The 21,144-nt window shown below is 40.9% G+C and overlaps 1 protein-coding gene and 1 long non-coding RNA gene across 3 annotated transcripts in view; one reads left to right on the top strand and one right to left on the bottom strand.

Moving 5' to 3' along the window:
- Positions 1-244: 244 nt before the first annotated feature.
- Positions 245-21,144, bottom strand: part of LOC141775555 (complexin-1-like) — a 61,270-nt gene continuing 40,370 nt past the window's right edge. For both annotated transcript variants that reach the window (XM_074649035.1, XM_074649034.1), the window contains exons 3-4: positions 8,327-8,502; positions 245-1,584 (exon numbers count right to left, since the gene is read on the bottom strand). In XM_074649035.1, coding sequence (XP_074505136.1) covers positions 1,390-1,584; positions 8,327-8,502 — 371 coding nt within the window. In that variant the 3' untranslated portion in view covers positions 245-1,389. The remainder of the gene's footprint in view (positions 1,585-8,326; positions 8,503-21,144) is intronic.
- Positions 8,444-9,493, top strand: LOC141775556 (uncharacterized). Its single transcript, XR_012595619.1, has 3 exons — positions 8,444-8,547; positions 8,734-8,795; positions 8,893-9,493. It is a non-coding gene; the product is annotated as an uncharacterized LOC141775556 (long non-coding RNA).

The following is a 21,144-nucleotide window of genomic DNA, read 5'->3' as shown; positions in this document are numbered from 1 at the left end:
TATGTCTGACCACAAAGGCTTCACTGTCACTATGCAGACACATCTGTGTCTTTTAATGTCGACTAACACATTAAGGAGTAAGTTTAAACACACAACAATGAAGATTGTCTGTTATTGCTGATTTGGGATTTCACTCCCATCAGTTTAACCAACGGACACAGGACAACTTCAATTCGAACAATATATTGCACTATTGTCACTGTCTGCTCACATGTGTGTTCACAACATAGTTGTGTTTGTGAAGTTTCTTTTTTCTTTTTTTTTTTACAAAAAAAAAAAAATAATGATGGAAATGTCAACAAAATTAAATTAAATAGCCCGGTGTAAGATTTACACGTCCTACTGCTGAAGCAGAGCGAGCGACACTTGCCACAGGACGTAAAAACCGAGTGTTCAAAACACAAACATGTATAGCAAGTGAATTTATCGTCTAACTGCTTTGAGACAAACGTCATGTATGGAGAACATTTATAGTTTTCCCCATGGAAGAACATTTCAGACACAAAGTCAATTATCGCCTACTGTACACGGTGGGCGAGATGTCAATTAAATAAAAATGGAAAACCAGTTATTGCCTCAAATATCAATGTATTTCGCTTCATCATAACAAATGAATTGGTATCCAAACGTGTACTTCACTTCACAAAAGTTTACTGCATGCTAAATAAAAAGCAAACAAAACAAAACAAATAAAAGTCCTTCACTTTCTGGTTTTACAGGTGTTGTTTCGACTGTACCAGTGCTCATATTACACATTCACAATTAACCAATTAGAACATGAAAGACAGTTCATGGGGTGAATCCTCACAACGGAGAACTAATAAAAATGCAAGTATTTATATACACTGTATGTATCAAATATTAGCAAGAACAGAACAGGAAAATTCAATCAAATTTTTGATATGATTTGGATAATTTCTTAAAAGTTAAAAATATGGCTTATAGTCTTAGTCATCTTGTTATATGTCATATTTCACTCATATATAGTTCTCTTTTTTTCATAACCCGAGGCTATTTACAAACAAAAAGGGTGGATGATGGGTGATATCTGATCTTATTCTAAGTGCCTGACATTTTTGAAAACATGGCACAAGATTTGCCTTGAAGTTACTAGATCTGTGTAGGTGTTACATACTCTTAAATTAGGGTTATCAAGAAAGATGCTCTGTATGAGAGATTAAAAAGTATGTATCACCATCAGAGATCAGCTATTTTAAATCAAGGGCAAAGTCACGCCATGTTACTCCATCCCAGAACACTTAGAAGTTGGGTTGGAGGGGTGGGAGGGTGGAGAAAAGTGTGACTGCAGGTTTGGGCGGGGCAGGGTGATTACGGCAGTAGTCTTGGTTAGATGAACGTTGTAAGAATCATATTTCACCCAAAACACTGTTACTTTTTATTGAACATATCCATGAGCGGGGTTGGAATAAATTTCATGACCGTATCCACGATGCTCTCTTCTTCCTCCTCATCGCCGCAGCCGGTGGGAACCGCCTTCTTGGGACGAGTGAGGCTGCCCTCGGAGGCTTGCTCCATTGCTGCCGCTGCCTCGGCTTCCTTCTCCTCCTTCTTCTTGATGCCATACTTCACAAGAGAGACAAAAAGAAGAACACAGGCTACGATGTTAAGCCCAACCCGGATGGGATTTATTTCTGTAGGAGTTATTGGTTTAAAGTTAAACCACCCTAGTCTGTTGACAATCAGTTATGATAACATCTCTTTCTCAACTAGTACATTTCTGAGATCTGGAGTGAAACTAAGAATCATGTTTTCGTTAGCTTAGAATGAGCTCTTCATATCTACATACGTACGCAGCCACCTAGCATTTCCCCTTCAAGCCGGCAGCCAGCCAATTCCCAGCCAACTTCCAGCAGCTGGGAGTCTCCCCCCTCCTCCTGTTTCCAGCCAGAGCGTGTCTAGATCCCACTGTAAATACGGCCATTCACTCAATGGTAGGGTATCACCATGAGATGGCGTTTCCTTCACAAAAACACATGAGCCTACTGAAGTACACTGAAGAATTAGTGAAGTCTGCCGCGTTGCACTGCCATGTTTCTAAAGTAGCACAGGATGGACAAACCAAACACTGGCTCTAGCGTGAGCCTTTCACATTTTTACATTGTTTGCCATCAGCAACCACACCGCTAGATTTTTTGGCGCTTTGAGCACCACAAGCCGAGCACCATCTAGTTTCATTATATTGGAGAGAAGGCAGACATCTCTACGGCCGATATCTCCAACACTCGGCAACTCACACCAAAACAATCTAGATTGGCAAAAAGCACAACTGGTAAGAGGAAAAATATGTATTTTTTTTTTATTTTGGGGTGAACTGTCCCTTTAAACACTATATGATTTCTAATAAGGGTTGGAACAACTTCCCTCCCGACTTCAACAGAAAGCAGGAAGCTCAGTGCTGGAGAAACTTCATCTGAATACTGTGACTGACTTCAAAATGTGGCAATTTTTACCCTAAAAATAGAGACGCATGAGGCGTGACATGATCATTTCATGCATTTGAGGTAAATTGGTTGAAAATGATTGGTACTCTAGCAAAGTAATTCATATTTCTTCATTTGCATGAATTAGCTTCAGGCTGCTTCCTCATTAAGTTAAAGCACAGTGTACTGTAGCTTTTTTGGGTCCTGCATGAACAGCAGTTACAATCAATTCCTGCAATTAGATGCCGGGTTGGAGCTGAAGATAAATTTGGGTTTCGTGCATGTGTTTGTGTGTGAGGCCGTGCACGTGAGAGTTGCTTGGTCTAATTTGACCTTCCTGGATATTTTATGTCCCAATTACAGTCAGAGGCACACAGCCGGTGTAATGGACAATGCTAACGATTAGCTTACAAAACCCTGAGCCCCAACAGACTTCAGTTAAATCAAGTGTGTTTAGAAGAGAAAGAGCACTAGATTGCAATTTAAAACATAGAAAGAACAACAACAGCAGCTGGGAAATCTGTTCCACCAGTGCCTTGATTGTAACTTTCTTGTGCAATTTAAGTCAATCTTTCTTTCAGTAATACTAATGTAAAAAAGAAATTAGGGAATGCAAATAGAGTGCCGCAGGGATGGCGTATTTTGTAGGCCAGCCAGGAAGTAAGCATTGCATTGTTTCCCTCAACAAAAAGCCATTGCGATTTTTCCATTGGCTTTTGGATTATTGCAGAAAATAAACTCTGTGGCAAACAAACGTTTATGATACTTACACATTTTGATAAGCGAGATAATCTTCAGAAATGAACACCACTTTCGCCAGAAGTATAAAGTTAACGTTAGGCTACAAACGAACTACACCACGGTCACATGAGAGCGAGTATACACAACGAGACTAAAGCTAAACGTGGCTTTAAAGACACTTAAAAGCTTCAAAATTCACAAGTGGGATATTTACTGACATATATGTCATAGAACAAAACGTTAAAATATCTTCAGCTTGTGTTAACCTTATTTAAGGCGTCTAACTAAAAACCCATTAAAAAAAAACATTGACTTCCAGACGAGGGTACCAGAAGTGCTAAAATGCTAACTCGTGTCTGGGTTTTTGGACTCATTCCTGCAGGACTCTATTGATCTTTATTATTTGATGATAATGAGAATGTTCCATTGGTACTCTAGAGTCTCTATGGAAGCATAATTATGTTTTTTGCTTGTTTTTTCTAGCCTACAGCCATCTGCCACATATACATACAGTGTACTTCCCTAAAAAATATATTTCCCTATAAAATATTTATTTTTCCTGTTGTCATCTGATGCATCTGATCAAGTAACATGACTATACTAAAGTAATGTGATGATAACTGAGCCATTTGTTTGACAGCTGTGCGATGATCGGAAATGATCGAAAGATCTGGAAGAGCTACTAAATGGAACTTGTGGTGAGATTGTTTTGTCAACTGCTGCTTCGAATTTCACGAATTAACTTTCAATCCCAAGATTTTTATTTTGGTCTGGCTGAGACAGGCTGAGACAATTTACCACTAATGATCCATGTCAGCTGAAACACTGCTTCCTTAATTGAACATGAATCTTTTATGAATATATAAACAGATGGAGAGTGGATGATATCAGTTCTATCTTCAAGACAATTTGTATCTTGTTAGCGTTTGTTTTGGAGTAATGGTTCTGGATCTGCACTGCTACTTAGTTTGTGCCTGTGTGGTCTTAGTTTGAGTAAAATCAATACAGTTGGATTGCAAGGGAAAAGGTTGCAGAGCACAGGAAGGTCAACTGGCTCAGCGATGGTGGATCATGAGGCAGAGATGTGGAAAATGAGCTGGACTCTTCCATGACCTCTTTGCAGCACTCCCAGCCACACATTAATGTGATTCTGGAGCAATAAATATCTTAAAGGAGGACGACTAGTTTCCATTTCCATTGTGAAGATGTGCACGGAGGCAGTATGAGCATCTGTGTGTGTTTTTTAGAGTGGAGCACTGGGGTTGTTGAAGAAACAATAAAGCAAAAAATACCTTTCAACATTTTGTCTGTCATTATTCAAATTTGTTTGCCATTCATTAAAGTCTGCATCCAGCTCAGCTATCTTCTGTCGAGATAAAAGCATGTTTTTTTCAAGATGTTTCGAAGAAATGCCTCCAAGGAAAATAGGAGTCATTCTTTAATGTGTGAGTGATGGGCTGAAGTCTTGAAAATCATTTGTGAAAGAATGCAGAATAAATAGATGAATGTTTGTAATGGAAGACGCTCAAGGCCAAAGCAACACTGACAAATAATAGCAGCTGGTTGGTTGTTGACAGCTGCTTTAGATCTGGTCTAAGGAGGTTTTCACATCAGGGACCCTGGCTCGCATCCGAATACACCTGACCCCAAGGTCCGGTTCGTTTGATTGGTGGGAACACTGTGTACCGTATCTGGGCAAGGATCATCGAAAGGGTGGTCTCTTCTCGAGTACGGTTCCAACACATTCTCACTCCCAACTTGTCAAATACCGCCACTTCCGTTTTTACAGGAAGTCGTGGTTGACGTTAACTTCACTGACTAACGACTCACAAGGCTGATGATACTGAACAACTCATTTGACTGACAATACTATCGAGTAACGTGTCTAACGACTGACGTGACAAATAAGTCAACGTTACTTTTAATTTCACACGGGACACGGACACTGGTCTCCTGGTTGAAAGTCTTGTGTTTGTTTCCACCACTCCTCCCGCCCTTAGCGGACTCTCATGCCTTTAATACTACGTCACTTGCTCCGACCGTTGAATAACGCCACGGTTGGGTTTACATTGGAGTTAGTACTCTGGTATGATGCGCACAAGGTGTGAAAACCAACTGTACCAAAACACAGAAGTGGACTGCTCTTTAACACGAATAGCAGTCGGCGAGTAGAGGCATTTCTCAGTGCCGAAATCTGCAAGGGCGATCTTATCCTCTGAACTGCACGACCATGGCTGATAAAGTAAGACGGCAGGTGAGAGGCTCATTCTTGACATTGTCTCCAATATACAAATAAAAGAAGGTATAATGTGAAGCTCGACTCCATGTACGTACGCAGCCACCTAGCATTTCCCTTCAAGCCGGCTGCCAGCCAATTCCCAGCCAACTTCCAGCAGCTGGGAGTCTCCCCCCTCCTCCTGTTTCCAGCCAGAGCGTGTCTAGATCCCACTGTAAATACGGCCATCCACTCAATGGCAGGGTATCACCATGAGATGGCGCTTCCTTCACAAAAACACATAATGGTGCAACATTACTAATGTGAAGAAGGAGATTGGAGAGGGGGGGCAATCACACTCGGGCACGGTACGAATCAATCGATCAAATATTGAATCAATATGAAAACGCCCTAATATTTTGCTCAACACTGAATTTGAAGGATTCATCCTGCAGCCAGTGAGACCCTTTGGGCTGCATCTACTCTAAGTTCTTCATCCCGTCAGCTTATAAGATGCTGCTTTCTGATCCTTGGTGTTAAAGCGCAAATATTTTTCCTCAAGAATAATGCATAAGCAATAAATGCCAAACCAAGTCCTGCTATAACACTTCAGGGCAATATTTGATCATCAGGAAGCTGCAGCAAATAAAACCGTCGGTAAAGGATAGAACAGAGATTATATCTAATACTTGGACTCATCTTCATTCTTGGCATATTTATGGCTTCAATAACAGCAGACCAGTTTAACTATTACCCATAATAAGAATGCTTTTATCTTTTTTTGTGTAAGACATATTTATACTACAACTATAGATACCAGATTTCAACTTACACAGTAGTTTAAGCAGACAGCTCTTTAGCTTCATTATTTGATATTCCAACACGGAGATGATTGTCATTTATCCATCTTTACCATAATTTCTGTAAAAACAACATCATCATTTGAAACTAGGCACCTTTGCACAAGAATTGAGAAGAGAAATGTTTCTTCCTGACTTTATGACAGAGAAAAACATTGGTGTGATTGGTTGATGGATATCTCTTCTGTAGCTCCGTCTGCTCTCTTGTTTGTTCTCTGCTTTCTTTCTATGCCGCTCTGTTTTGTTCTCTCGCAATCTGTCTCAGTCAGTCTCTCTCTCGCTCTCAGACTTGTTCCACAGTAACAAAGGCCTGCGTCAGTTGAAGGGAAGACAGTCACGCTTAGTCAACCCCTCTCCACTCGCTATAATCAAACACTCTCCAAAGATATGCTGTCATATCGCTCTGCCTCCCGTCCTCTCTACAAACTAAACTAAAGAACCACTGGGCATCAGTTTGAGGATCGGCTCTGCATTCCAAAGATAACTTTACAAGGAAAAGTTTTAAACTGAGTTTGAAAGCCCTCAAAGAGTGTTCAAGTCAAATATTCAATGAAACATTAGCAATGTCAAGAGGAATGTTTGACCGCTAGCTGCAGACGCTTTGATACCATCCATTAACAATTTATTGCAGATGAATTAAATAGTAAGAAAGAATTAATCAAAGACAAGATAATCTTGGGGAGACAACAAAAAAGGGTCAGTAAGACAAAAAAGTCCTTTTGAAGGTTTGAACTGAATTTCATCAGTTAACTGAACTGCATGCATCAAACTTGTATTTACGAACTTGACCAGTCTGCAATGGTTTAAAGCACACTAAATATATAAGAGAGGAGAATTATCTTATGGTAATCCAACTTTTTTTTTTAATTAGACATACAGTAGAAGCAACCCAGTCTCCTACCTATTAAGTTCATATTCAACTACTTTACATTGGCTAATTAGCAGCCCAAACGCCAAGACAAAATGTTGGCATTGTAGATTTCTGCAAACTACGGCTACGCTGAATGTGGACGTTTGTTGCATTCGGTCAGAGAGGGAGAGAGAGAGAGAAGTGACGTAGTATATCAAGCGACCACTAACGTTGTATTATAACAAGCGAAAAAGTCCACTAAGAGTGGATGGGAGTGGTGCTGGATGGGTGAAACAAACATAGGACTCTCAACCAGGAAAGCTGTTGACTTTACACTTGTTACGTAACGTTGTTGCGCTTGTTATATAACTTTACATAAGAAAGTCTGCTAAGGGAGGTTGTTATTTATGTAAACTAGTTACGTTGTTACGTTATTTGTACACAAACCATGATATTTTTTCTAACCTTAACCAAGTAGTTTTGTTGCCTAAACCTAACCAATTGTTTCACAACATTAACCGCCAACATGGCATTGCGTGTTTCTGCATACCAAGTTGATATGAAACGTATTTAATAATATTTTTTTTTGATTCAGAGACGTCAACATTCAACATATCCCATGGTTTGCAGAAACGTGCCAATGTTTTTTCTGGCGACTGGGTTGCTAATTAGTTTTGGAGAGAACATACGTGATGATCCTCACATTACAGAAAACTGCTTTAGATAATCTGTGACATTGTCTCTAGAAAGACATGTTGCTGCTGTGTTTTTAAAATTAAACTGAAATGTAATTCAATACCATTGCTGTGATGGCAGACATCTCAGAGGTAAAAACTCAACCTATCTGCAAAAAATATGTCTATAATAATATAATAATTTGGGTGAGTTTTAGAGAGAAGTTCTAATTCTGCCTGCTTTCATTGGGATTGGGATTGGCAGTTAACGTTGTGGATTGAAACAGGTTTAGGCAACAAAACTTAACCTGGTTAGGTCAACTACGTAACCAGACTTCTTCCTTTGCACCCGTTATTACTACGGCCACTAAAGGTCAGCATTGTCTTCTTGTATTCGTATCGGGGATCAACCATGTGAATAGATAATAACAGCATTGAACCAACTAGTAGGTGTAGCAGGCCTTCTAACCCAAATCTATGAGGCTGATAACTGCTGATAATGGCCATTCAATCGGCTGATAACATCCAAATACAGGTGTTTTTACCTTATCTCTGATGCCCTGTCGGACGCCTTCTCTCTCTGCCTCCATTTTTGCATATTTGGCCTTCCTCTCGTCCTCCTGTTGCCTCAGAGCCTCTTGCCTTTCTTCCTCTTTTTTCGCAGCATCGGGGTCCTTCTCCTCCTCCCCACCAAGCATCTTGCCCATGTCTTTGGTGGCCCCTGTTGTTGATGGTGACAGAGACAGCAAGAGAAAGAGAGACAAAAGTGAGAAATGAAACAATTGTCAAGCAGAAATCTTTAAATGAGTGACACCAGCAATTGACAGTAATTGCTGGTGTCACTCATTTAAAGATGGCTATCGGCTGTTGCTAAGCATTTGGTGTGCACAGTGGAACATCTAAGATTTGGATAATTCAATAGACATTGCTTTGTATTTCAATTCTCTTTCAGCACAATCTCAACCAAAGACAAAAGTGTCTTTGTGTCAAGTGTAACAATAGATGGAACAAGAGGTGAGAGCCAAGGACATAAAAGACACTGTAATAAATTATTAGCAATTGTCTTGATTGCCTTTGTGCTGCTCACGTTGGCCTTTGCTATCTCCAACAGGAATTTTCCTCCTCATGCAAAGCGTCCACTTGGACTATGGGTCAAGACCTGAGAACAAAAGGCTTCGAGTGCTGTTGAAAGGACGGTAATAAACAGACACTGGGGCTCACGCTGCTGCTGATCCCATCTGCTGTCTGTACTCGTTAGATATGCTAAACAAGTGATCAAGCAAAAATGTATTTATTATTATATCCTATGTTTATTACAGCTTGGGTCTAGTGTTGTAGCTTTGACTTTTGTGTTCCTTATTTGATCACTTCTAATGCTAATGATTCTGAAATGTCCTACCATCAGTTTCTTTCTCTGGATCAGATCATTAGTTCACATTTTAAAAGTAAATAGTATGTTGTTGTTTTTTCAATGATGGTAAAAGAGAGTCTAGAAAGATGCAAGTCCTCTTTTTGATGAAGACTGGTTTATTAAAACGCACTGGCAAAGCTGCCTCTGGCACTGACATCATAATGTAATTTGACTTCTTCTTCTGTCTTTGTGGAGCATCTGGTGTGTGCTACGGACATCAAATGACATGCTTCATGTGTCACCACATGGCTGGTGTGTTTTGTCCTAGCCCAGTATCCCTAGGAACTGCAAGTCCAGTGCCAATCTGGGAACAAGTATGTTGTTTATGCAGGGATGTGGAGAGTACGGGACTACAGACTACAGGATGGCTCTGTAGCCCATCTGACTTTCATGCGGGAGACCAGAGTCCTCGTTCAGTTTTTTAGTTGCCCTCAAACATACATAATGTGTCACAACCACAACCACTCCCTAACATTAACCATACTGTATCAAACATGCACAGATGTTGCTGGTGTGTGCACACCGTCAACACTGTTGGAGCTGTCAGGACTCAGATGAAGCCATTTGCTGCTAAGCCATCACTCTCGTAAAAAAAACATCATCCAGAGAGAGAGAGAGAGAGAGAGAGAGAGAGAGAGAGAGTGAGTGAGTTATACTCCTGCATGCTTGCTATGCAATAGACATTTACTGCCTTGCTCCATTTTGCTTCAAGTGTTACATGACAGTACTCTAACCAGAACATACTCTCATTACTCTCTGAACAGGAAGAACATAGTCTGTTCAGCTGCTTAAGTAAAACCCTGAAAAAACAAATGCTGGTTTTATCTTTTAAATTATAACAACTTGAGAGTCCGTACTTCAAATCAGGAAGTTGCACAGACTAATCTTGAGTGTCATCCTGCGTGTTGAGCTGCTCCTGTAGTGCTCTTTGAACATTACCTTTACACTGTGTGCTGTCTGTGTGCTCTCACCCCAGAGGCATTAGCTCTTGTTTCCAGCTCAGTGGCTGGAAACAAGCCAGAGCTCTAACAGTGGCCCGACGCACCCTGAACCCTCAACTGTGTTCACTTCCGACTCGCAGGAAAGAAATTGATTTTAACTAGACCTCCTGGACCACACCAGGGCTAATTTGAAATACGCCTGGCTCTCTCCCTGCCCCGAGTCCAGCACACTTCCGTTCACTATTAGCGCCTGTGTCTGCGCTCCGGTCTGTGCTCGGCTGCCTCGGGAGCCTCGCAGGCTCTCTGGAGGAACAACTCAAAGACACAGCCATATGCTTCAGCCGTGAAATTGATGAGACAGCGATGACCTTGAGGATCTTGGCTGCAGTCCGATCTTGCCGTGTTGAGCCCCGGTCCTTAGTCATACCGAGCCGGGTGACTGCTAATTAACAAACAGACATGTTTTTTCATTAACTCCTTAGTGTGCAAAAGACATGACATGTTGGCATGTTAAGAATGCATTATGTTCATTATCTCAAGGCTTTTTTATCTCAGTTTAACATGTGTAAAATATACAGCAACATGATACACATAAAGAGGCCATTAGTCTGGAGTTTGGATTTTATCCAGTGCCAATGAAATGCAATTATTGTATCACAAACCGAAAGAACAAGTGTAACGTTTCTTCTAGCAAATCATAATCTCAACCACTGTATGTATGAAGTTATCAGATATATAAAGCATTAATGTTTATTCTTGACATTGGAAAAAAGTCTTAACTCAAGGTCCACTTACAGTCTCATGAACAAAGTCTGATGAAGATTGTAAGATTCAGTCGAAAGCTTTAGAAAAAGCAAATAAGTAGATCTTGAGTTTTTGGTTGAACAGACATCGTCTAAAAAATTGTCTGGAAATGGTTGGTGGGATGGATGTTTTGTTTTCTCCTGATTGGTTCCTTGTAAGTTTCATCACTTTTCTCTTCAAAATAAAAGTATCAGCGGAGCAGTCTCACCTATCATCCTATTAATCTTCTGCATCTAAACGCTGCACTCTATGTTCATCATCCTCGACAGTGACGCTGGTATTGTTTTCACCTTGTGAGTCTGTGTGTGTGACATCATGGCAAAATCCTGGAGACACCTACTGTTGCAGGAACTACCACAGAGGAGGTTTTGAGTACTTTGTATTTATATGTCTGTCTGTGGACAGATTTTGTCACAGCAATAGCATCACAAGGTGTGTAGTTGAGATCAAAACAAAGGTAGAGTTTGTAGATGGGTGTGGTCTGAGCAAGAGTGAGAGAAGTAGGGGGGTAGGAAGTGGGGAAACGGACATTGGCCCAATATGGCGTCATTTCTGGTGTGATGCCATCGCAAGATGGTCTCTATAGTTTTTATTTATAAATAATTGGTGAAAGTTACTTACTCTACTGTGAATAAGTACTGAAGAAAGTCTAAATATAACCCATGTTTTCACCTTCAGACATTATTCATGTTGATGTTAATCACAAATGGCGGCCTCATATCAACCCTCATCAGTCTCATCTCCATACACTCTTTTCTTCACGGTTCTGCAGCTGAACCCTGACTTCCCTGTTCTGAGGGAGAGCAAAGAGTTTCCCTTCAGGGACCAAGAAACATTGTGGTTTCATTAACAATTACACGTTTGTGTATATTCATAAAGCAGAACCTTCTTGCAGCAACACTCATAAGAATACGTCTTAAAGAATCTTTCTGTCTCTCTGAGCTTTGCCCCTTAGCCAAACCAAACTGATGAATGGGCTGTAAACTTTCTCTCTGACTTGTTGCTGGTAGCTTGAGGTGATTTCCCAAATCTTGTGTGCATAGCAATCTTCACAGAAGCTTTCTTCTTTTGCCAAGCTGAACAGAGAAACTTTTCAAATTATGACATATTGAACTTTAGAGTCTGCAGATTGAAATAAAAATAGTACAATATGATGACACGAGAGTAGGAAGATATCTCTCTGTAAGTCTAAGCTCACACGAGGTGTAGCCTATGGCATGATCTATTCTCACCCTCTCAAAGTCTATAATATTGGGTTACAATATGGATATAAAGTAACATTTGTAACATGAAAATAACTCAATCTGACAATCTGATTAATCTTGTTTTGTTACAATTGTATTCTAATTAATAGGAGACATATCTTTCGGTACAAATCAGCTGTAATATCAGACAGATACACCTCTTATCTCGGGTCTAATGCTGATGATGTTTACCAACTGATGCCACTTTATCTCTTGTATTTCACATGTTGTGGAGCCTCTCCCAAGCCTCCTTATGACTAATCTGGATGCTCAAGGCTAATTAGCTCATCTGATTGTGACAAAGTTGCTGTGTAGAAAGCGTGAGACAGTTGTCGTTCCCTAAAGCCTCGGTGTCATCCAACGCTGCAAGCTGTGGAGTCTGGGAGCGGTAAGCAAAGCGAGAAAGCTCCAGAGGAAAAGCTGAGAGTCTCGGCTACAGTTAGAAAGACACCAAAACATAGTCTAAAGTACTTAATTAGAAAGCACAATGAAGAACTCATCCCTCACCACAATGAGAGCTGTACAAGGCAACTTGTTGATTACTTAAAAAGCAACTGCTAATAAATAACAAGTCCTGCTATGAGACATGATTAATCTGAACCCAGCAAGCTCACATTTGACCTTTCTGAAAATTTAACAAGTCTGCAAAGTACAAGAACCAACCGCACCAACCAGAAACTTTAAGATCTTTGCTGGTACACCCCCCAATTAGGACCCCCAACACGAGATCAAAACTGGTCAAAGCATTTACAGGAAGTCAATAATCGACCAAGAGGCCAATTATCCTCAATGTAAAAGACCACCCTTGAATCGAGATAGGGGTTACGACCGAGGTCTCAATACTGTTATCGGAATTGAAGTGCATTCAACGGCGAGTGTGTGGACCTTTGAGCTCAGATTGCCTTTACTATAAGTTTACTTTGGTATAAAATAGGACTGGAACAATTTGCAGTTATTTCTGCAAAAATCCAACGCACCATTAAATCTCACAATCTGGCCACAACTCAGTTAGTTAAAAAATCAACTCCACTAACCGACCCGGTCTCACTCCCAACTCGTCAAATACCGCCGATTGGGCAGCGCTCCTTGGCATCTGAAACCGACGTATGGAGACACCCTTTAGCAACAGTATGTGAAGAACCGGGCTTTCAACTAACTCCAATGTAAACCCACCCGCGGAAGTGATTCAACATAAGGAGCAAGTGACGTAGTATTAATAGCGTGAGATTTCAGGGAGGAGGGAGGGGTGGTGGATGGGTCAAACAAACACTTTCAACCACGAGACCGGTGATCGTGTCTCATGCAAAACTAAAAGTAACATTGACTTATTTCGTCACGTAAGTCGTTAGTCACGCGACTCGTCTGTATTGTCAGTCCTGTGAGTAACGTGAGTCACTGATCAGTGAAGTTAACATCAACCACGACCGTTTCCTAACCCCACCTAAGTGGTTGTGTTGCATATAATGAGTGTATATTGACACGCCATCCCCGGTCCATCCAAATGTAACGCAAGAGGGGTACCCCGTGCGCCGGCCTCCGATGCCGAGGGGCACTGACCAAGTGGCGGTATTTGACAAGTTGGGAGTGAGAATGTGTTGCACTAACAACTCTACAAGGTAACATGTAACTAAATGGGGGTGTCTTTGACATGACTCAAGAAAAACAGTCCACAGCCACGCTAGCATCTCTGTGAGGTTGTAATGCTCATTGTAAAGAAAACCAACCTTTGATGGGATAAAAAGTTAAGAGCATCACCAAAGTTCACAAAGACCATGTCTGCATCAAAACACATGGTAATCCATCCAACATTTCCATCCACACGTTTCACTCTGAACTCCAAATGTCAACCAGATGGGGGTGCTAGGAGTCATTCGATTCATCCTCTGGGCACCATGAATATCTGCACCAAATTTCGTGGCAGTTCATTCAATAGCTGTCGAGGCATCTCAAAAAATGTCAACCTCATGTCAGCACCAGATGAAAACTCAATAGCGCAGCAGGCTTCATCCTCTGTGGATCATGAATGTCCGTGCAAACTTCCATGGCAATTTAGCCATTGTCATTCCCAGAAGCACGCTGCTAGGGTGGCAAAAACCATGATTTAAGTAATTCCATTACTACACAGTACAAACCTAACATGCTTAGTTACATCACTTGCCTTTACCGTGGAGAGCTAGTTAGCCATGCTAACTCAGTACAGCTCTAAAGGGACTTTTTAGGTCAGCTGAGGCTCGAGGGCTAATTTTAAAAGTAGGAGAAGGATTTCTCTGCCGAGTTCGAGTCAGTAGGAATTGAAAAGGGATCAGGGGGAAGTTTGGAAGTTGTGGATGGTCGGGTCACGCTGCGGATTAGACTGGGCAGAGTTACATAAAAGGCTGGCTTTAGATTTGGAGAGCGTGTGAAAACATGAGGAGAGAGTGTCTGGAAGTATCCGTGGTCCTCTGTGTGTGTGTGTCTGTGTGTGTGTGCGTCTGTGTGTGAGGCTCCGCTGGGTGTTGAAGAATGAGAACAAAATGTACAGCTCTTAATTCCCACTATGCATCTGTGCAAGTGTGATGTGTGTGTCACAGCAAGTGTGCACGTCCGCTGTGTGCTGTCAGAGCTGAGAGTATATCGAGTGCGTGTCCTCCAGGTGCATTTTGGCTCCAAGAGCGTTCAAATTTGTGTGTGTGTGTGTGCCTGGGTTGCATGTTTCATGCTGACGGACGAGTGAGACCACAGGAGAAGAGCCTCCTGTAGAGCCCAAAGGCACACAATGAAGGACGGAGAGAGAGAAAGAGGAATGACAAAAACAAGGACAGAGGAATAAGGAGTGAGTAAGATTATTTCCACCACAGGACAGCAAATTAGACGGATCGATACAGAGAATGAGAGTGACAGACAAAGTACAAAATCTATAACAAGGACAGATAAAAGAGCACTAGAGAAGAAAGCCGAGAGTATTTAGGAAAGATAAAAGAGGAATAATGGCTAGAAAGAAAGGACAGTGAAGGGGAACAAAGTAAAGGAAATAATGATGATCGAATGATAATCAAGAAATCCATTTTGTTAAAGTTAAGAGGAAGGGAGAGAGGATGCAAGGAAATTAACAGATAAAGAAAGATGACACAGGAGGGCATGGAAAAGAGAAAAGAATTTAGAGAAAGAGAGAGATGAAATAAAAGGACAAGGGTGTCGTGAGAACTAGAGAGAAAACAGAAGATACTGCAGAAAAAAAAGGAGTGATAAAGAAAGAGAGAGGAAACAGCGGGACCAGCTCAAGGACTCTGTGTTCCTGCTCTCCCATCTGTCATCGGTCCTCAGCAGTACCTCGGCTGTAGACCGGGTCCCCACGGGCCCACACAAGCCGTCCAGACCATCATAATCAGCCTCCTGCCCCGGGCTAGGAGGAAGGTGGTCTCAAAACCCATTGGAAAGACCACCAAGGGAGCCTCAGCGTATAAAGCAGAAAACAACATGACTGAGTGCAGAGAGAGAGCAGACTGAAAATATTAGCTGTGTTTTTCTGTCTCCTAGTGTCCTCCGTGAGTTGCATCGCAAATCCTTTAGTTGGGTTTCAAGACCACAGTGTAGACAAAAAAAAAAGCTCTACAGAGCTTCTTAACCTCTTTTAGTGATTTCATTTAGTTTTACAGCACATTTACTGTATGGTCTTTATTTATGGTTCTCAGCAAACAAGCTCTAACTGTACTCTACCTGCCTAGCACCAAACAGCCGACAGCAAAGTTAACCACGAGCTGGTAAACTAGCACCTAAAGAGCCAGATATTTTTTTCAGGCGTTGGTGGAGAACAAAACAGAGCTTAAAGGAGAGTGAATATAGGATTTATGTTAATGCTAACAGGTGGACAGAAATATAACTCCAATGGATGCTAATGTTGCTCCGTGTCTACTGGATGTGTAAATCCATAAACGCTGAAATGTCAATCAATACAACCTATAAAGTCATTTTGGAGTGTTTTGGACGCTCATTGTTTTACATCCCTTTTCTTTAACTTTGACTGTGTAAACTGAAAATTGAAAGGTCCCTTTGGCCCAATGTGCCTCTGTGGCCGCTATGCCAAAAAAGGTCTGATTTTGCGCCAATGAATGTCCATGATGAACACCAGCGGAGGCACTACACTATGTGACCTGACACATATCAGAAAACAAACTAGCATGAGCATAACGGTTAAAGCTACTACAAGGAACTTTCATTTTGTGTTGATTTTGGCGGCCCCTGTGGACAAAAACGGTAGTGTTTCTGAGCACCAGAGTCCCTTTAGAAAACCTCCTATTTTACTGCAGCAGGGTCTGACAGTCTACACCGCACAGTCCTGGTTCTGGTTCTCCCGTGCCTCCCTTCCCTCCAGCGGGCTCAGTAATATGGCCTGGATCTCCGACTTCAGGTCGAAAGCAGCAGCGAAGCCGGATCTGGGTCTGTCCGCCATAAATCATTCGTCTGATTTTTGCGGGGAATCGGACCAGATGACCAGCATTAAGAATGACTGTATAGAAATAGCCAATCTTCTCACTGACGGTCTTGTTTAATTGTGTATGTCATATAGAGGCATCAGTATTACATTGAGACTGTTTCATAACCAGTTAAAAGTTCCTCACAGTAACTTTAAATAAAGATGTCTGAAGTTTACTCTCCAACTGAGAGGATAGTTGATGACTAGGAAGTTATTACATTCACTTTCAGAGAAAGAAGGATGTTACAAATAGTTTAGCCATCATCACATGTAATCAAGTTTCCTCATCACCTTGTGTGCAGTTTATGGCTTTTGAATTTGCCTTGACTGGATGAAAAGAAGATGTTGCAGAGGTAGAAGGAACCAATCAGGTTTCAGCGTGGGTGTTTTATAAAGTGACAAAAACATGTTCACATCCACATCTCACCAACTTCTTAAAGGTTATGTAGATGTCACGGTTGCATCGCGCTGCTTTAAAAGATCCGTGGCTCTGTTTCAACTCCTACACAACGTTTTATCTATGTCAGACCTTGAAATACGAAAAAATAAAAACATTTGTTAAAGAAGCTCTGAGTCACTTTTCACACTGAGCTGTCTGTGCTGGTCCTTGACAACTATTGACTCAATCAGGGAGACTGGTTTGGCTTCTGGAACAGTTGTCCTTGGAGAGCTCTAACAACACTTTCGGTAAGAGAAGAGGAGAAAGCCCTGCACAGGGTAGAAAATTGCTTCTATATCGCCAAGAGTGACAAGCTGACTAGGGAAAGATTATTGTATAGCTGTATGGTGCCAAATTCAATCTCCTCTAAAGTGTCCTTGAGCAAGCTACTTCCTTTTCATTCCCTGTACGTTCACGTTGTTCAGAGGTCGCCTTTTAAAAATGTTCCTGAGTAGAAAACTGAACGGCTAACAGTGTAGTGACCTAATTTTATCGAAGTGGCTTTAATGAAAACTAACAGTATAACACTAGAGAGATAGTATGGATTTTATGTAGCAATATTTTACTGTTAGTAAGGGGTTAATATCTCTTCTTGTGTGTTGCTTCATTTTTTCATTTGTTTATCTTTGAAACTACATTATATTCTTTTGAAAAATTTAAATTAACTAGGAGCAAACAGATACTGTACACATCTATATTAACATTGATTGCAGGATTTCTCAGTGGAGGAATTTCTGAGGCAACACTGCATGTTGAAGGACAGGGAACGTCTGCTCGTCTATAATCCTTTGCAAGGTGAAAAGAAAGAGCTTATACCCTTTCCCAACAAAACTAGAAAAACTAGATTTATCTTTCATGTTATCTCAAAAGGCTTCAGGACCGTCATCATTCTTGATGACACTCCTTAACTGAAGGAGTGTGTAATGTGAAAGGTTTAGCTTGTACTAACAAAATACAAAAAAAGTAAATTTTATTGTGGGACTTTTCTCCAAATTGAGTCTAAAAACTAACACGGATTGAAGAAGAAACAAACCAGAGTTAACTTAAAAAATATATTGAATTTAAAGCACCAATAATCTTGAACATGTAGGTGTAAGAGTGAGGACTTCAGCAGCAGAGCAAACTTAATAGAGGAAGCGTGTCAGTAGTTGAAGTATTTGGCAAAGCGGACAGAAACGCAGGATGATTTTTTATGAGCTGGAAGTGAAATGGAAAGAGGACACTAAGTAGATTCCTCCCCTCTCTCCACAACATACCCCAGTAAATCTCTGGGGTACATGGGAAATGGAGGCACATTGAGGTACATCATTCCTGTGCTTTATCACCCGTTCGCAACCATTATCATTGGGAGACAGCCTCACAGGGTCTGGCCTTGGCGATGAGCGAGCAGGGACAGGGCACATTTATCACCTCTGAGGGTGGCACCAAAGACGAGGCAAACCATCCACACACACACACACACACACACACACACACACACACACACACACACACACACACACACACACACGCACACACTGAATGCAGGTAACCCCAACGCACTATTACTTGTGGATTTCTTAGCTTATCTTAGTAATATGTGCAGACAAAGCACATTGAACTAGATAAATGATCATCACTATCAATCATGAAAATTAGCAAATAATTCAAATTGTACATTAGATTGGAAAAATCTGAGACAAGTTTATGATCAGAAAGATACAAATCCCAGTAAGCTTTGTAAAAACAATCCTAAGTCATAAATCATATATAATATTTCATCGTAAAACTACAATACATCAAGCAAAAAATAGAGCAAAATGCAACAGTTCCCTTTGATATCACTTTAGCAGTCACTTTCATCATGTGATGCTCATTATATGATAACTGGCTTTGTATGGGATTTAGGTCTAATAGCTTCTTGTGGCTCTTCAGATAAGCACTGCTGTATGTATCTGTGTTGGAGCGTGCTCTAACAACCCACGACAGCTCGGGGTGGCACGATTGGTTGCGTGCCAAAGATCATGGAGAGCTATCGCAGAGCTTCATAAGCAATTACTCCAGAGTCACTGCAGTAATGAGTCATGGAGGCGACACTACGGCAGGCTAACCCTCCACTGGCGACACCAAATACTCACCCACCACAGAGTCATGGGGGAGGTGAAACACAGGAAACACTTTTTATTTATATTATTAATCAGTGTTAGAGAAAGAAAAAAACAAATAAAATGTTAATCACATCTTTTTTTTTGGCATTAGGAATTGCTGTTCCATTTTCACTGTTCACAGTAACTGATTTAACATAAAGGTTTTAGACTCTTTAACTTAGTTTTTGCCCTAATAAGTAAGTTTAGATAATAGGAAAGTAATGTAATGTTTACACTGTCACATTCATGAATGGACTAGGAAAGTGTTTTGATGCTGTAGGGCAGGGGTCGGCAACATTTTTGATTTGCCATTTTTATTTTCTTGTTAATCAGTGTGCCATATCAACATTAAAGTTCAAACTCATCTGTAATTTTCAGATTGCATTTATATCAGATTGCAATTATATAAAGAGCACTCTACAAGAGGGCCATCCTTGCCATCCTTATGAAAAACATCCACATCTGAGTTGAAATCCTTAACCCTACCAACCTTCCACCAATGTTGTTCATCAGCAATAAACTTAACAAACTAACCAATCAGAGGCAGAGTAGGGCGGGTCTTTGCGTAATCAAACTACCTTGAAAAACAGGCCGTGCAACTGCCAATGGCTGTGAAAGAGGTAATTTGGCATGCAGATGAGAGGGCACTTCAACATGTCCAAAAAAACTCTCTGGCACACTTTTTGCTAGTGTGCCATTGGTTAAGCTACTGCTGGAGGGTCTTCTACACTTTAATCAATACAGTATGTTGGTTTAAGGGATCAATGAAACCACACAAAGGTCAAGTAAAGGGGCATTTATTGTGTCCCTGTGCAGCAAATTGTTGTTTAAACTTGGTAATTTGATGGGAATGTATGATGTACATCAGGTAGAAGTATACTTCAGTAAATGCAGAAACTGCCACATGAAAAAGTACAAAGAATTTGCAATGTAAAATTGTCAATCAATAAGATAGAGATTTTGTGCATGCTTTATGACTTCTACATAGACTATTTATACTGTATTGTTGTTAAATTGATCTAGGGCTTAGGGATAATCAATCACAGGTCAACAAAGCTGGTCCACATGTAAGCAGGAGGACATGTGTGGGTTCATACAACACATGAAACTGTATAGCTGTACTGAGGTTAGATTATCGATGCAAGGGTTCAACCTCGGTCATGAACATCTGACTGCTTCAAGCTCTTTGCTTTACACGGCTGACCCTGACCACCATTTCAACAAAGGATAGGAGATTGTTATTTTCCCCATCCTGCTGGGATCAATAAAGTATCAGACGGTACTTTGAAAGCATAATCTTACAGCAGGGTTTTCTTCCACAGCTATGTCTGGTTTTCTGATCCCTGCGTGTGCTTGCATTAAAGGAAGTACCTAAGAATAGCCTGCTAGACGGCTCATTAAATACATCTGTGAGAGACCGAGGTATTAATGCAGACTTTCTTAGCATAATGAAGAGTTGTGCAAAGTGTTTGTACATTCAAGGGCAACATTAATGGCAAAGTTTTTGTTGTTTTATTGTTTATTACTTAAATTGAAAACCTCAATCATCGAGAATGGTCTAGCTGCAGAGCTCCAGGCTCGGGCCCACCTCCTCTGTCGGACTCTTTCCGGTTGCGAGATCGGAGAAGGAATTGACTTCTGAAATGATGTACGACAGCAGCCCTGTCTCCTAAAATGTGGAATTACGTTTCGAGGGAAACATTAGGTCACGAATTACGTTTGTTTTTGACGTATCACAAGTACGTATCAAGAGTCCGAGGAAGAGTGCGAAGGGGTCAGGGTTTTGGATGTGTCAACAAACACAGGACTTTCAATCAGGAGACTGCTGTTCATGTCCTGTGTGAAACTAAAAGTAACCATTCACTTATTTGAATTTACGTCCGTAGCTTAATAACGCAACAAACACTAATTTTAAGTCAAATTATGAGTTAAGCAAGTAGTTTTG

The sequence above is a fragment of the Sebastes fasciatus genome, chromosome 10 (genome assembly GCF_043250625.1).
Source record: "Sebastes fasciatus isolate fSebFas1 chromosome 10, fSebFas1.pri, whole genome shotgun sequence".
Classification (NCBI taxonomy): domain Eukaryota; kingdom Metazoa; phylum Chordata; class Actinopteri; order Perciformes; family Sebastidae; genus Sebastes; species Sebastes fasciatus.
The sequence above is the reverse complement of the archived record's forward strand: the minus strand, read 5'-3'. Positions and strand labels throughout refer to the sequence as shown.